We start from the raw sequence: 17,812 nt of genomic DNA, 5'->3' as shown, positions 1-17,812 counted from the left end.
TCATTTTTATTTTTTAATCTTTGAACTATAACTTTCTTTTCTTCTATTCATCTGTCAAATAAAAGTCTTGAAAATGTAACTGTTGTCCTTATTTATTTCCCCAAATCCCTTATTATTTGTGCATCAAGGTTCAGTTAAAATATTTTAATTCTTTATTTTCAGTAAAAATTATCTATGTTGCTGTTGTTTTTTCATTCTTGCAAAGGTTTAAAACAAGAGAGTTTTGATAACCCTGAATGGCTCACCTGAGATTCATTGCTATGTAAAAAATTCTTCATTGCAGAAGTAGGTCATTGAGTTACATTCAAAATTATCCAAGGTAAAACCCTGATATCACATGCCAATTTTGATTCTCACCTGTCAATCTTTTAATGATAAGTGTTTGAAAATATGAAAGTTGAAAGGGTGTCTGTGGCCCGTTGGTTAAGGTCCTTGACTTCAAACCACTTACCATTTGTGGGTTCTCCCACCACATACTTTTGAATTCTTTAAGGGAGTATGGTAAGCTTTAACGTACAGCTCTGGAACATTATTGGTCCAGGTGCCTGCTTGTGCCTGAAATAATGCATGGAGGGGCACCATAGGTCTTGCTCTACCAGTAAAGCTAGAAAAGGCACCATATGACCTTCACTTTACTGTCACATAATGGTGCATGGCAAAACAAAGCATATTTATAACCTGTAAACAATGTATAACAAATATCTTGTGACCAAAAATTTAGATTATTCAGTTGCAAGTCAGCAGAAAAATGATGCAGGACACAGTACAAAGATCTTATAATTTCAAATCAAACCTTTAAATTGTAACTTAATTAGTATATTTAACATAATTATACTTTATTAATAGTAAAACAAAATGACCTAAAAATACATGTAATTAACATGACCTTTTCGAGAAGCATAGGTAGTATAAAGAATGCAAACAAAGATACTTATTACAATTAGATTAATGGAAATAAAATTAACACAAAATTTTAGACATTAAAAAATATTTCAAAAACTAATATACTAGTTCACAATTCATTTTCAGTATGTATAATGATCATACAAATGAAATCTGATAATCTTTTGATTAGTATTATTTCAAAATGCCATCCAGTGCTCTCAACAAGTCTCGTAGAGTATGAACTTTGCTGTAAATCTAAACATATATGTTGTCAGAAAATATTTCTCAGTAAAAATTTGTCGCAATCTGAATATCTGCCAGAAAAAAATATAATGCTGAAGTTTATCTGGAACAGGAGAAAAATTGAGTAAAAAACGGCTACATTTGTATCACTGACTCAAGTTCATATTTTCCATGATTAAAACAACAGTTTAAATTTTACACATAACAATTTGTTAGTTCTGTCCTGCACTAAATTTGATATGTGAAAAAAACTTGAAAATTAAACCCGAACTTTTAACACTATGAAACCAATAAGTCCTATACAAATTCATGTTTATATGCAAGCAGGGTCTTTCAAAAATAGGGGTGTCACTTTATTTATGAAATTCTTGTAAAAAGTAATTATATTTTCCAAATCTGAAGATAAATGAAAATATTGCAGTAAGCATTGTACCTTGTCAAAGTAAAGATGTGCAATGTATGGAAACATAAACGTGTTATAATAAGAGACGAAATGTGTTAAGATATAATAAAAAAACTTACAACATATGTTAAATGGCAGATATGACCTTCCATACACTTAGTAATTATGTAGACATTCATTTACTTTATTCGTGAAAGAAGACAAATATATGATTTTTATTGTGGTATGTACCAGAAAATGTATTTTGGCAAACTTCTCATGGTGATTACCTCCCTTGGTAGATTGTAAAAATGATATTATAAATATTAAGTTTTCTGAGTGTTGCAATTTTTTCTTTTAAATGAAAATATCCCTAGAAATCTATTATCCCTCATTTTTATGTTATCAATTGGTTATTCGCTGAAAAAATATGTTGTATAGACCTTGCGGAAGAAATATATTTAGTGTTGTTTAACCTCTTACTCCGCGTTTTTCATTTATTTTCCGCGTTACGAGTGTGCTATCGTATTTGTTATGATAGCAACTTCCGGTCCAGAAAAACTTTTCAGCGCGCGATTCACAGAAAATAGTGTGTGAAATCCCTATGTTGCTTTAATTCAGTTATTCTTGCTGAGGTAAGTTAAGCAAATAAATAAGGGCAAACATGTCTACATGGACACTCTTTCAAGTGCACATAACCTGTGTTTATTTGGCAAGCGTGAATGTTTACCAAGGCATGCCTCATCAGTTGCTGCCCTTGCTTTGCACAATTTGTCTTGTTTTGTTGCAGTTCACCAATGTTTTGAACAGGCATTTAGCTATCTTAATTGAATTATGGTATTTTAACAGATTGAAAGTTATTAAAATTCATCTTTTCGACCTTTTTATAAGTTTAAGGGCTTAAACAATTTAATAACAAACTGATCAAGTAGACACACTTCCATTAAATATAGTCATATAAAATAATATAGCCTTATAAAATAATAAATAGATGTTGCTTTTAGATATTGTTACCTCTTGGAAAAGCAATGTGATATCGAACATGCTTTTAAACCCATAGAATGGTCCGTAAGAAAATCTTGCACTACAGAAAGATAAAACACATGAGGTTTATGTGGCAGCGTTTTCTGTACACATCAATTTTGAGCTGTTCATAAACAAAAGTTAAAAAGAAATTCATTTAAATGAAATAGAGAAATTGTCACATCTGAAAATTTATGTGTTAATTAAATTCCTTATAGAGCTGAAAAATAAATGGCTGTCACACAGTGCATAAAAATTAAAATATGATTGGCTTAATTTTATGCAAGTCAAAAGTTTCAAACAAATTTAAACAAAAATATTTTCCATGCACTGTCAGCTGTCATTATTTTAGCCTGTCTTTGGACGGTGGTTGGTTGATTTGAGCCCAAAGGGATGGTCTGATACGCTGAAGACATTCTACATCACCAAATATGGGCAGGTACCGAATCACTGATTGAAACAGTCTGTTTTGGATTTAATGTTTTCGGTGAAATGATTTCTCTTTGATCTGGGATGTGACTGTTTCTATTAAGATAATTGTTAAAATGGTGAAAAATTGGAACTTTAACTATGGAAATGAATTAAAAATATTGTTGTTGTTGTGGTTTTTGCCAACTTTTTTAATTCTCTTTTTAGATTTGAGCAGGCTCAAAAAAGTTTGAAACATACAACTTTCTTAATGACAGCCCTGATAATGTATATGGTGTGATTGTCTAACTAATTAACTATGTAAATATCATACGGACAAATTAAAAAATTCTTCACATAAAAACGGACAAGTAAGTCAAAATCAGATTTTGCCAACCCTGATCAAGGAATGCTGCATACTTTTTCACTATCCTGTTAATTAGTCAATTTAGTGTCAGTCCCTTCTGGTGCATAATATATGCCATATAATGGCCTATATAAAACGTGACAAATTGATTCCTTTAAGCTTGTAACCTGGCCTTTAATTTGGTGATTTGATAATGAGTAATAATAATGTAGAGTAAAATACCAAGGTAAAGGGTCAACTCGGCCCTATACCAACTCAGCACAGGTTCAACATAGCACGGGTCAACTTGGACCTCTTATAAAAACTGTTAAGGATATAAAATGATCAGTTAATACAGGGATTTACCAGACGCAGGATCCTGCTTCATACACGCATAAAATGCCATCCTGTATGCACAAAAAATAAATTCTGCGTACACATGGACACAGAAAATTTTTCTAAAGTAACTGTCATTTCCATATTTAAAAATAAATACTTAGTACCGTGACCACACAAAAATTGGTTCTTTCCGTATTTTTACTATATCTAAAATGTTTTGGTTAGCGTAGAAGGTCATGGGAATCACCATTTGGTATTTATAATAACGTGTCAGTTAATTGGCTAGTTAATGTCCACATTTAAAAATACCGACCAATCATTAGTATCTATGAAAGTACTTTCGGTTTAAACGATGGCAAAACAGGCTGACTTAAGACGTTTTTGGGAGGGGGTGGTTCGAAACAAAAATGAGATGACAATGAGCCTGTCTCGTCGCCTGTAACTGAAGTGAGTACATCATACATGTACTAGCAATTCATAAAACAGAAACAAGACACATCATTCCGGCCTGTCTGGTTAGATAAACAAGTGATTAGAGCTATGGTACGAACAAAAGTTTCTAGTCAAAACATTAAAAAACTGTTTTTTGTTTGAGAAATAAATCTAATAGTTTACAATATAGTCATTTATACTGCAATCTGTAGGGATTTATCAACCCTTTTTATATCAGGGGTCCATTGGACACAGGATCTATAAAAACAGGGGTCCACCACAAAATTTTGGGGGTTCACTCCAAGACAACTTTCGAAAGAAGAATTACACTTGATATCTGTATGTATTGCTACTAAAATGAATTAGGTATTTTTGTTATAATAATTTATTAGAGAGATCTGAAACCTCAGTTTAGAACATCGTCAATGGAGTAGCGTTAATTATAATTCTTAGACAACCCTCATTTTTACCTAGATTTTCAATTAGTAATACCTAACAATATTGATTTAATTAGTAAAGTTTACAAAGAAAATGGAACAGTAATTACTGTAAATAGAAAGTTCTGGTTTTTTATGATTTAAAATAAAAATATCAGTTATCATGCCTTTTTCCAGTGTTAGTCACCACGGGTCAGGTTATCAGAATGTATTGCCATGTATCAATACCTAGATAAGATTTGTTTGGCAACATTGGACCATTACTACTAAATATATCTGTACAAAAGCTATATTTACTAAGAATATGACATTGTTATACAGAATATCATACTTTTGGTTTAAGCATATTTATTTTAGCTTGATTGCGAAAGAAGTTATTGCAACTTATATTAATCACTTTCCAGTAAGCTTCCTGGAACTAACCAGGCAACCAGTACTGGTATCTTATGAAGAAACATGGTCATGACCCGATTTGGGCTCGAACCCATGATCCCTGGGTAGACACCTTAACCATTAGGCCACCGCTCACCTTTTATCATACTTTTAAGTGTATGTATGTATCTTAAATCCAAGTAAGTTTGAAAAGTATCCAAATGACCTTTGATTATTGTTTTGATGAGTGATTCAGTGAGTAATTGATCAGTCAAAAAAATGTTTTAAAGATGACAAGTTGTCAGTCTTATTTGTAACTTTGTTTGTGGAAGTAACAGTTAAATAGTGACTATGAATATAAAACGAAGACATAAAAGCTGTGAAGAAACAGAAGCACAACAAGGATTAGATAATGTTTCCCTATGTTATTTATTAGAAGCAGATGCAGAAAATTGAAAAGAATGATTTTAAATCGGTTGTCAAAGTTACAAACTGCAGTCTGGGGATAAATTATGCATAATGATTATTGCAAACTTTTCCTCAGCCTCTTTTTGAAGTTGAGTATTGATTTTAGCCTTGTAAGGCAGCTGTTATAGTGGTACTACCGTATATAACATGCTATTGAGTGACGCACACTTGTCTGTTTTCGGTATTGATTTTAGATATTGGTTTTTTTTATATCAGTTATAAATATTAAATGAAAATAAAGAATTTTTTCTAAGTATTCCTATTTTTATTGTCTATGATTTATGTTTGTGTTAAGTGGTGGTGTAATAGAAAATATTATTAAAATGCTTAAAGAATTAATGTTGACATGTTTTAATGTTTATGCTGGTGAGATATTGGTTATTTACCTAGTTGGGTAGTGTACGCTGGAACAGCATCCATTATATGCAAACTTGGAGTAAACATTTATAAGTTTGTTTAAGAAAGTTTTACCTGTTATATATTTGGAATGAATTCATCATAGGATACTTGCTTGGATAAATTGGTGAGAAAACTTATTTGATGTTTTAGCTTAACATTTTAATTTGCTGAATTTAAACAAGCTTTTTGTTGGAGTTTTTTAATGCAACAATAGTAATCTATGCAACTTTAGTATTGATTTTATTCTTCTTGTTTGTCTGTAAAAGTATAGAAAGTTCTTAACTTGTATATGTTATTTGGTTCCATTAATTTGGTGAAAAGAATTAGAATAGAATAAGAAAAAAAAAATGATTCACTGGATAGATTCTCTAAAAATTTAAACGAAGCTAGTTTTGTAAATTGATAGTTTTTAGTAGATTTGAAAAGGACATATTTACTTTTTTGAAAACTTTTGTAGTTTACATTTTTTCTTGGTATGAAAATAATGTTTTTTGTTTTTTTTTGTTATTCTTTCTCTTTCCAGTTTCTCATTCCCCATTTTCTCCCCAAGAAACTTTGTAAAATGTACACATTTTTCCCCTTAAAAAATAGACTTAATAATACTGTAAGATTTTTAATTTGACAGATATTCTCTTTGTGTGTGTATTTACTGTATTATGATTATTACTACAGTAAACATTTCAACTAGTTTCTAGTACCTATTTACAGAAAGAAAAAAAAGTTTTGCTTCCAATAGCAAAACTGGTGTCTAACTTTTCCAACTGTTGGCCATGTATTGATTTTACCCCCATCAGTTGAGAGTAGCAAAGGAGACTTCTCTATTGATTTTCACAACAAATCACAAAGTTTTGTATAGGAATTGTATGTCATTTTTGTTGCTATAGCAACTGTTGACAGTGGCAATATTAAAACTTTTCCAATTATAGTAATGGTTTTTTGTACACTGCTTTATCTGTTCAGGATAATTGTTTATCGGCATTTTTTTTTTTTAATTTAAAAAGAGTAGCTCGTGTAATCTGTTATGATCTATTTTCGAGTTATAAATTGTTACGCATTATTTTCAATTTCCATCATATTTTACGAATAATTATGTTTAAAGTGGCAGGTAGACTTTATAAAAGGGATATTGAAATAGCATTGTCCATTCTGTGGGTCATGGTAAATTCTATCCATTCAATATAATATATTGTAAAATGGTACTTTAATTGAATAATAAGGGGTTTTTTGTGAACAAATTTGAAGAACTATCATTTGATAAGATGTCCGGCTTTTTTTCTGGGTCAATATCAGACTTGGCTTAGGCACCTCATCCAATGTACATGTAGGTTTAACAGCTGTGTACTTGTCCATTCCGATAAGAAAACAAAATTTCCATCCCCAGGTATATTTTTACAATTTCTTGGTTAGATGGATTACTAAAAGTAAGTACATAATTTTAAGGTAATGATGCTCATCAATTGCTATCAAAATCAAATTGTGTATTTATTGAGCTATGGTCCATTGTCACTTTGAAATAGACTTTTTTAAAGGTACTGATTTGCTAGGTTTTAATAAATCTTGGCACAAATGTGTATTTCAATAAGGAAATGATTTGCATTAAATTTTAACTAAGTTCCATTTATTTTTTTTACAATGTGCTTTTGGTTCTTTGAAAATTATAGTGAAAATATATAGCCATTTGTTGTGTCCAGGAAAAAAAAATCATGAAGTGCCAAGTATTTAAATGTTTTATTAGCTTTTAATCTGAATTGATAGAATTATTATCAGTGTATTATACTTAAGTTTATGGATGAGGATGTTATGTTTCTAAATACTGTTGTGTTATATATAACCATTTGTTGGTTATATATTGACATTTTGTAAAGCAGAAATTTTCTTAGATACCTCCATTTTTTAAGATTTGCCATTTGTACATCACAATTACAAAAAATGACTAGACAATCAAATTTCTTTCAAAATATATCAATTCTATTGTTACAGTATGTAACAATATTGTTTTAAATTTAAGAAATCTTGAAAATCTTGATTCTTAAGGTCTTTAATATAAATTCTTTGTATCTGGATGTACAATGGCAGAGTTAATATACAAATTATGTTTATTCCTGTATTCAATGAATTTAATAATTTGAGCATTATTATTATTAACAGATAGCAATCTATATCATTGGTTGAAATGCTGTTGTAAATCGGTTGTATTTTCAGCTTGTAGATTACGGTATCCCCCTTGACCCTTGGCCAGAACTGTTGCCTCAGATAAAAAAGAATATCTTGCATAAACATATGATATATAATAATTTTGCATGCCTCATTACACTATATCCTATAATTGTAATTCTAAATATTAAACAAACTCTTTTTCTGATTTTCAGGTGACCAGTAAACAGTGTCTCTGACAGGATAGATAGATTGAAAGAATAAAGATGAGTACACGGGTAGGTATAATCAGATATACATATTTACTACACTATCTTTGTGGTTTAACTCTTACCCTACTAAATTTCTTAATGGACTATTAACATTTATCATTTAATCTGGTTACCAAGCATTATACCAAGACATTTCAGGGCTCTCGTTAGCATTTTGAGACTGGGGCCAGGGTCCATGCAGGGGGGGAATTTTGCATGATTTTCAAGTATTTTTCATTCAAGGGGGAATTTTTTTTTCGGTAAGACTTGAAATTGTGCGACATGTTGGAATGCTAAAAACTGTCCGGAACGTTTTATTTATATATACGTACTAATTTCCAATTGCCGTTCGCGGAATACGTACTAATTTCCGGTTGCCGTTCGCGGAATATATATTCGCCGATCGGCGTTTTCTATGCCCGTTAAATATTAATTTCAAGGGATTTAAAGGGGGATTTTTTTTAGGTTTTAGGCCCCAAATTTTACCAAATGAGAGCCCTGCATTTAGTAATTAACTTTGAAAATATATGTATACAGGATAGACTATTTTTGTGTATAAATGAATATATTGAATTTTATACTATTTAAGCATTGTGTGTTATACATGTAAGTACAAATAGTTTCTTTTATTCATATATTTTTTTCCATATAAAAGAAACGAAAGGAGAGTCGTAAGGTATTGGAGGAGAAGGAAAGATTAAGGGATATGCCAGGTATTGTCATTTGTCTTGTTTTTCTATGACTTCCTTTAATAGTTCATTTGTTTAAACAGTAATTTCTTCTGTTGTAGATAAACAAAATTAAAATGAAAATATAATGGCACCAGGTTTTAAAATTTGAGGACTGTCTGTACTCATGATTATTCAAGGTTCTAGCTTTAAAGTCAAGAAAAAGGCCTTTACCCAAAATAATGTACAGAGAAGTATAATCAAGACCTTTGGTTAAAGTGCAAGGCAATACAGACATCAAGATACAACATTAGAAGAAGTAAACTATAAGTAGTTAATATTCAAAACTCCAGCATATAAAATGAAGGGTATTAAATGCTGTATTACAAAAAGTCATAGTTTAATTTATCAGTTTTTTTCAAAGTGACTATTATAATGCAGTCAAGTATACCTTGAGTTCTGAAAAAATTTCAATCTGGCTATCAGTGTGACTTAAAATGCAATACAAAAAAACATTGAATATTGATACAAATGTACTTTATGACTGATACTTAATGATTACAGTGGCTTCTACAAGGTATAAATGTCGAGTGGATGGTTGTGACAGTAAAGGACACATCAATGGTAGATCTCAGAAACATGGAAGGTTAGTGAAAAATTCTGTTTAGTTTAAGCTCGTCTGAGCACAACATGCCTATGGGTAAGTGTTTGTGAAACTCTGTCATCTAGCCTCATCTACAGTTTTTTCTATTTCAAATTAACCTACCTTCACAGGAATGTTCCTTTTGGTGGCCCCCTTCAAAGTTGTTCAAATGGTTCCTGTCTGTTGATAAGTAGGTCACCAGGCCAACACAATAAAGATGGCAACTTCATGTGTCCCTCAGTGTACAATTGGGCACCCAAGTTCTACCACCAACATTCAGTGAGCCATCTGGATAGCTTACTAAAATGAAAGAAACCGAATTCCCTGGCAGGATTAAGACCCACAGCAGTAAGGACAAATTGTTTGAAGCAACAACTTTAAGGAGCACTAGAAATTTTTATCTAAATACTTTACCCCCTGATAAATTATCACTCAAGTTGTGAATCTCACATTACAGAACTGATTTTATAAAAAATGTTTTTGTTGATTTGCACTATAACATTTTATGGAAAGTACAATTTAGTAAACCTAAATTTGATGATTAACTTGTACTACTGTGCACTGTTTTAAAGATAAATATTATCAAAATACTAAAATTGAGTAACCTAAACAGAATAGTATCTGGTCTGATTACGAGTGGTCTGACAAAATAGTGGAATGTGGGGGTGCATCATTTTCCTATGAATAATTTTTAGTTTTTATATTTTTAAAAGATGACAGTCTAAAGACTTTGTAACTATGGATTCTTTTTGAGATGACACACTTCTATCATTAAAACTTGACGTTTAAATATTACAGTGCTGCAACTTGCCCACTTGCAAGGAAGAGAAAAATACAACATTGGGCTGATGTATTTGAACCAAGTTCTAAAGTACTTAAACAAGAGATTAAAGAAGAAGCTGATGAAGACACAGTACTGTTGAAGGAAGTGTCTGACATTCCATGTGAACTTGTTAAAGTCAAGGAGGAACCAATCACTGAGGATGATAGTGGCATGTTTAATGGACCTGAAACTATTCTTGTAAGTCCTATAAAAATAAAAGAAGAAAAAGACACTATGGATATGGATATGGGTAAAGAAAATGATATAGATGCATTAAAGAGGATTGAACAAGAGTGCGCTAGGATACAAAGTGAGAACAATGTTGGTAATGCGGAGTCAGAAATGGATACAATACTCAGTCCTGTAGCTATTCAGGAGCAGGTTCAGAATGTTATCCATGTGGATAATGTTAATGTAACAGACAAATTTGGAAACATTGTTGAGGTGGTATGTTTCAATAAAAAATCAGATGGACCGATAAATAATGAAGGAAAAGACAAGATGAATAATAATGAAGGAAAAGACAAAGAAAATACAATTTCATCAGATTTAAGAGTTCAAAGTAAAATCACAGACATTACTGTTGACAACAAAAGTGTCCAAATTATTTCTAGTCAACTAGTTAAAGGAGGACAAGAGGACATTATAAAACCAGGTACAAGTGGTATGGAAAACAAAGAATCTTCTAGTTCCCGGATTGTAGTGAAACAGGATCTCAACGATGATAGTGACGATGAAGACATGGACGATGGCGGTGAATATATGGTTCTAGCTGAATGGACTGATGGTAAACTAGAGGAGGCTGGTTCCACAACAGCTGATAAAGAAAATGATAAAGACGACAAAGATCAAGCCGGAGGAAAATGTAAGTTACTGGCACATTATTCTATATCAATTACTAACATCCAGTCCCTGCTTTTAAATTGTACAGTGTGACCATTCGATTTGTTCTGTTAATGACAAAAATATCTGAATGAATTCTACTAAGAGCATTGCAATGTCAAGCCATAACAATGCTAAGTCCAATTCCTCAATATGATTTGTATATAAAATAAACAAAGTGTTAGGCATGTTCAATATGGGAATATGTTCTGACTCATACACAGCTTAAGGAATCATATAAGACTGGCCTGGCGGCTTGTCCAGTACGTTTTTTCCAGCTGTGTACTTGTCCAAATATATTTCCGTATTGTACAGTTAAATGTTGAATAACCTTTAATTATTTGCAGATTGAGTCTACAGATTGTTGTATCAGAATTTTTGTATTGATATCATTAACAACTTATAATTAATGCTATCTTAGGATTAAGAAGTGATATTTTATGCTAATAATAAATGGATTTTTAAAACAAATCAAAATTGTTATATTCTTGCAGGGCTCTCGTTTGGTACAATATGGGGCCGAATATCGGCCCCATTCCCCCACCAAAAAAGTGTGTTTTTTTCCCCCTTGAAATCCCTTGAAATTATCTTTAACGGGCATAGAAAACTCCGATCGGCGAATGCATATTCCGCGTACGGCAACCGGAAATTAATAAGTATTCTGCGAACGGCAATCGGAAATTAGTATGTATAATTATATAAATAAAACGTTCCGGATGGGTTTTAGCATTCCAACATGTCGCGCAATTTCAAGTCGTACCGCAAAAAATAACAGAAATATTTCATGAAAGCAGGTTAATGATGTTTATTTGTTAACTGAATCTTACATTCACTTTTTTCTGTTTTTATTTGTCTGAATAAATAATAAATTTTCCTCTGTGGAAATTCCCCTTTGGATGAAAAATATTTGAAAATCATGCAAAATTCCCCCACTGCATGGACCCTGGCCCCAGTCTCAAAATGCTGACGAGAGCCCTGTGACTTGAGAAGTGTCAACAAATTGGAATTTTTGATAGATTTATTTCATCTTAATGCAATATATGTATAATGTGTTTTAATAGGAATTTCCTACATTATTTAAGTAATAATAATACAGGGCTCGACATTAACGGTTATCTGACTGCCCGGGACAACTAAAAGTTTGGTCCGGGCAAGTTATTTTGAAAAGCACTTGTCCAACAGGGCAAGTGAAAATAAAAAGCATCATTGACAAAATGCATGTACAAAATGAATAGAAATAACATCTTTCCATTTATAAACATCTTTAAAACAAAAATACACCATGAATCATTATCAATAATGTGAATATACTACGGTCATGTACATTTGTTGATATAGGAAACGGAAGCAAAAATATGAGCATGCGCCGCGGTAAGGTAATTCCCCGTTCTAATAATAGATTATATCTAATTTTGTACAAGGTAATTCCCGGGTTATGCTGTTGTTTAAATTTTGATGTTTGCATGACTTGTAAAGATATCATTGAAAATATGTAAATAATCATATTGATCTTTAAATATAATTGTTAAATAAAGTTTTTGCATTTAAAATGATTTATTGTTTAATCTAATATAACAACATTATGAACTTAGTCAACGAAGACTCGTTTACGGCTGTTGACTTGATGATTGAACGGGGAATTACCTTACCGCGGCGCATGCTCATATTTTTCCTACCGTTTCCTATATCAACAAATGTACATGACCGTAGTATATTCACATTGAATAAACAGATGAACCGATGTTTTAGAAAAACTACTAAATACAAAAAATATTTGTGTCTAACTAACAATCAATTTCATAAACAATATGTCCAGTTTAATGCCTTATGTTAACATTACCTAATACAAGAAGTATTAATGTATGAGCTTGTTTGTTTTTCTGATTTATACATTTTTACCATTTTTAGGTCAGGACAAGTAAGTCTTAGGTCAGGGCAAGTAGTTTTAAAAAAAAAAGTTTTAAAAACTACTTGCCCGACAGGACAACCTGATTCAAAAGTTAATGTCTAGGCCTGTAATAGTAATAATATATTGATGTATAGATATAAGATATATACTCAATATTTTTTAACAAATTTGTTCTGGAGAACCTCAGTTTTTTCTAAGTACAGTCAAACTTGTATTAAGCGACAGCGCAAGGGAAACACCCAAAACAGTCGCTTAATGAAACGGTCTCTTAAGACAAAGCATGATAAAAAGTCAAAATTTATACATGACATCTTTCTTTTGCGGTGGGAATGTTTTTCAACTTCATTTATATAAATGTTTAATAATTAGAACGCTCTGATAATCTAAATGGATGCTAATGTAAAAAAATAACTTTCTGATATTTATTGACAAATCAGTTTTGATGTTTGACATTTTTCCAGAATTTTTAAACTTCTCCGTTTTATTTCCTTGTCTCCAACATGAAAACCCTGATAAGTGAAGCTTTTTTCTGTTGTGCATTTTTCATTTGAAATAAACAAACTACATCTGATTGTAACGATTAATTTAATTGCTGATCAAGTTCAAGGTCAATTCAATGCAGTCTAAATATCAACAGCTAAGCGTATACACCATCTGAGTAGGGGCGGAGCGTTGCATTGTTTTATCGATATTATTGGATAATACACGTCACCTGTATACTTACCTTTATTTGCATGCACTAAAACGGTTTTTCAAATAGAGTTTTTCACACATTTATATATTGTGTTTTGATTGTTGACACTTGTGACATTACGAGGCGGCGAGTGGTTAATGAAAAGATTGATCTCAATTATCTGACTAATTAGTGGTCGTTGGTCGTGTTGAGCAAAAGTTGCTTAATACATGAAAGATATAGAGAGAAAATGAACGGGGGGAATGGAAAGTGGCCGCATAAGACAAAAGTCGCTTATTACACATGGTACTATGCTTATATATATGCCTTTAAATTTTACTTTCCTTTCCAGTTGCAAAGTGCCCTACTCCTGGCTGCAATGGTGAAGGCCACATAACCGGACTTTACACTCATCATAGAAGGTATTTTTGATTAAAAATGATCGCTTTTAAGATTTGAATATATTAAAATGATATCAAAAATCAGATTTGAAAATAGACAATTTGTAATGCAATGGAAAATGCATGTATATAGCAACTCTTTTTAGCTGGACTATTCGATAAGAATAAGTAGAGCTATTGTAGCCACCCGAGCGTCGGCGTCTGTGCCGGCGTCGGCGTAACCACTTATGTTAAAGTTTTTGTAATAGTTTAAATATTTTCAAAGTCCATTGACATATGGCTTTGAAACTTTGCACACTTGTTCATCATCATGACACCAACCTGTAGACAGGAGGAGGTAACTCTATCAAGCATTTGGCCAGAATTATGCCCCTTTTTGGACTTAGAATTTACGTTAAAGTTTTTGTAATAGTTTAAATATTTTCAAAGTCCATTGACATATGGCTTTGAAACTTTGCACACTTGTTCATCATCATGACCCCAACCTGTAGACAGGAGGAGGTAACTCTATCAAGCATTTGGCCAGAATTATGCCCCTTTTTGGACTTAGAATTTACGTTAAAGTTTTTGTAATAGTTTAAATATTTTCAAAGTCCATTGACATATGGCTTTGAAACTTTGCACACTTGTTCACCATCATGACCCCAACATGTAGACAGGAGGTGGTAACTCTATCAAGCATTTTGACAGAATTATGCACCCTTTTCGACTTAGAATTTACGTTAAAGTTTTTGTAATACCTCAAATATTTTCAAAGTCCATTGACATATGGCTTTGAAACTTTGCACACTTTTTCAACATCATGACCCCAACATGTAGACAGGAGGAGGTAACTCTATCAAGCATTTTGACAGAATTATGCCCCTTTTTAGCTCGACTATTCGTAAAATAATCGAGCTAATGCAGTCACCCATTTGTCGGCGTCGGCGTCCCTGTGGTTAAGTTTTTGTATGTAAGCTGGTATCTCCATAACTACTGAAGGGAATGGATTGAAACTTCACACACTTGTTCTCTGTGATTATCTAAGATGATTGGCACAAGTCCCATAACTCTGATTTGCTTTTTACATAATTATGCCCCTTTTTGGACTTAGAAATTCTTGGTTAAGTTTTTGTATGTAAGCTGGTATCTCCATAACTACTGAAGGGAATGGATTGAAACTTCACACACTTGTTCTCTGCGATTATCTTAGATGATTGGCACAAGTCCCATAACTCTGATTTGCTTTTTTATATAATTATGCCCCTTGTTCTACTTAGAAATTCTTGGTTAAGTTTTTGCGTGTAAGCTGGTATCTCCATAACTACTGAAGGGAATGGATTGAAACTTCACTAACTTGTTCTCTGTGATTATCTAAGATGATTAGCACAAGTCCCATAACTCTGATTTGCTTTTTTGCATAATTATGCCCCTTTTTTATCTTAGAAATTCTTGGTTAAGTTTTTGCGTGTAAGCTGGTATCTCCATAACTACTGAAGGGAATGGATTGAAACTTCACACACTTGGTCTCTGTGATTATTAAGATGATTGGCACAAGTCCCGTAACTCTGATTTACTTTTTTGCATAATTATTCCCCTTTTTCGATTCATAAATTCGTGGTTAAATTTTTGTGTGTAGGCTGGTATCTCCATAACTACTGAAGGGAATGGATTGAAACTTCACACACTTGTTCTCTGTGATTGTATTGAAACTTGAAGGGTTTGTACCTTTTCGTACAATTTTATGTATTCATATAGGTAAGCATTATTATACTCAATGAAACACCCTTGTGACAAATTTTCGAATAGTCGAGCGTTACTGTCCTCCGACAGTTCTTGTTTGACTTAGAATTTACGTTAAAGTTTTTGTAATACCTCAAATTTTTTCAAAGTTCATTGACATATGGCTTTGAAACTTTGCACACTTGTTCATCATCATGACCCCAACCTGTAGACAGGAGGAGGTAACTCTATCAAGGATTTGGCCCGAATTATGCCCCTTTTTGGACTTAGAATTTACGTTAAAGTTTTTGTTAAATTGTAATAGTTTAAATATTTTCAAAGTCCATTGACATATGGCTTTGAAACTTTGCACACTTGTTCATCATCATGACCCCAACCTGTAGACAGGAGGAGGTAACTCTATCAAGCATTTGGCCAGAATTATGCCCCTTTTTGGACTTAGAATTTACGTTAAAGTTTTTGTAATAGTTTAAATATTTTCAAAGTCCATTGACATAAGGCTTTGAAACATGTTGAAATTTTATACTCTTCTTTGAGAGCATAATAGGACTCTCTCCAAGGCCTTTAACTGTAATATGGATTTAAAGAAAAATTTTGCCTTTTTCTTTACTTAGAAAATTTTACATTTTCATCAAGGCTTTTTTTACTATCAAGCACTAAGAATAGTCGAGCGTTGCTGTCCTACCGACAGCTCTTGTTACTATTGCTAGTATAATATACAATGTACAATGATTTATTTTTAGCTTGACTATTCGATAAGAATAAGTAGAGCTATTGTGTCACCAGAGCGTCAGTGTCCACGTCGGCGTAACCACTTATGTTAAAGTTTTTGTAATACCTCAAATATTTTCAAAGTCCATTGACATATGGCTTTGAAACTTTGCTAACATGGCTAACAAACTTTCCTTTGTTAAAATTTTAAAAAAAATTATTTCCTATGAAAAAAAAATCATCTTATTTTTTTAAATTTTACAATTATAATTGCCCTTTTTTCAATGTTTTTTAATGTTTCTTTTTTTCTCTTTTTTTTTAGTTTTTCCGGATGCCCAAGGAAAATTGAGGCTTCCACAGAAAGTAAGTAAATTTTAAATTATTCGAAAAAATAGGTTAGCTCAAACTGTCATTGATTCACTACAAAGCAAAACAAACGATCTGTCTATATTAGACAACATATATTGATGATACACCAATATATTGATAATTCTTTATTTAATGTATTAATAACTTATCTGTAATTCTTTTTGATGTTTCTTGTTCATAAATGCATGATTTTTGATGATCACTTTTTTGTCATCACTGCTATTAAATATGCTTCTGCATATATGTTTTTGGTGAATTTTCATTATTTCTAGACATTCAATTATTAAGTAAAATTAAAAAATTCAAGTAAAATTAAAAAATTCTCTAAAATATGTAAAATATCATTGATACATCAATATCATTTCTGTTGCTGAAAGCTCAAAAGTTAGCAATTCATTACTATGTTTGAGAAGTTCATAAATGTTTTATGAATACTGAATGGAGAACAATTTTTGAAAAGGATACACAGAAATGAAAAGGTGTTGGAAAATTTTAACTGCAAAATTAATTGTAAAAAATAAATGTCCTTTATTAAAGTGAATGGATTTTGGGAAATAACCCCTCATTCTTCTACACCTAACACTCCCACCAATCTATTTCTATGTAAAACAACTTTAAGTAAATTAGTATTGCATAGCTCCGCCCTTGGATGTTTTTGTAATATATCATGGTGATAAAAAGATATTTAAAATCCTTTGAACTTTTGTTGTCCTTCTGAAATTCAGTTTGCTTTCACCTATGATATTTTTAGAATCATCCAGCTAGCACCTGGAACATGGTTTGGTCTAATCCAGAACCCACTCTTGTCTTAAATAATACATAGGGAGAATCTGTTGTTTTTTTTCTGCCACCAGTAAAGTCGGAAAGTTGTG

The 17,812-nt window shown here is 31.8% G+C and overlaps 1 protein-coding gene across 1 annotated transcript; it reads left to right on the top strand.

The window, feature by feature from the left end:
- Positions 1 to 2,014: 2,014 nt before the first annotated feature.
- Positions 2,015 to 16,934, top strand: LOC132741500 (myelin transcription factor 1-like; the record flags this gene model as incomplete). Its single annotated transcript, XM_060729687.1, is given in 7 exon segments — positions 2,015 to 2,145; positions 8,104 to 8,166; positions 8,795 to 8,852; positions 9,372 to 9,453; positions 10,249 to 11,138; positions 14,090 to 14,159; positions 16,894 to 16,934. Coding segments are annotated over 6 exon segments (1,153 nt in total), but the record flags the coding sequence as incomplete, so codon positions are not given.
- Between the last annotated feature and the right edge of the window lie 878 nt (positions 16,935 to 17,812).

The sequence above is a fragment of the Ruditapes philippinarum genome, unplaced genomic scaffold, assembly GCF_026571515.1.
Source record: "Ruditapes philippinarum isolate M1 unplaced genomic scaffold, ASM2657151v2 ctg16984_1_1_1_1, whole genome shotgun sequence".
NCBI lineage: Eukaryota > Metazoa > Mollusca > Bivalvia > Venerida > Veneridae > Ruditapes > Ruditapes philippinarum.
This window is presented reverse-complemented; position numbering and strand designations above follow the sequence as displayed.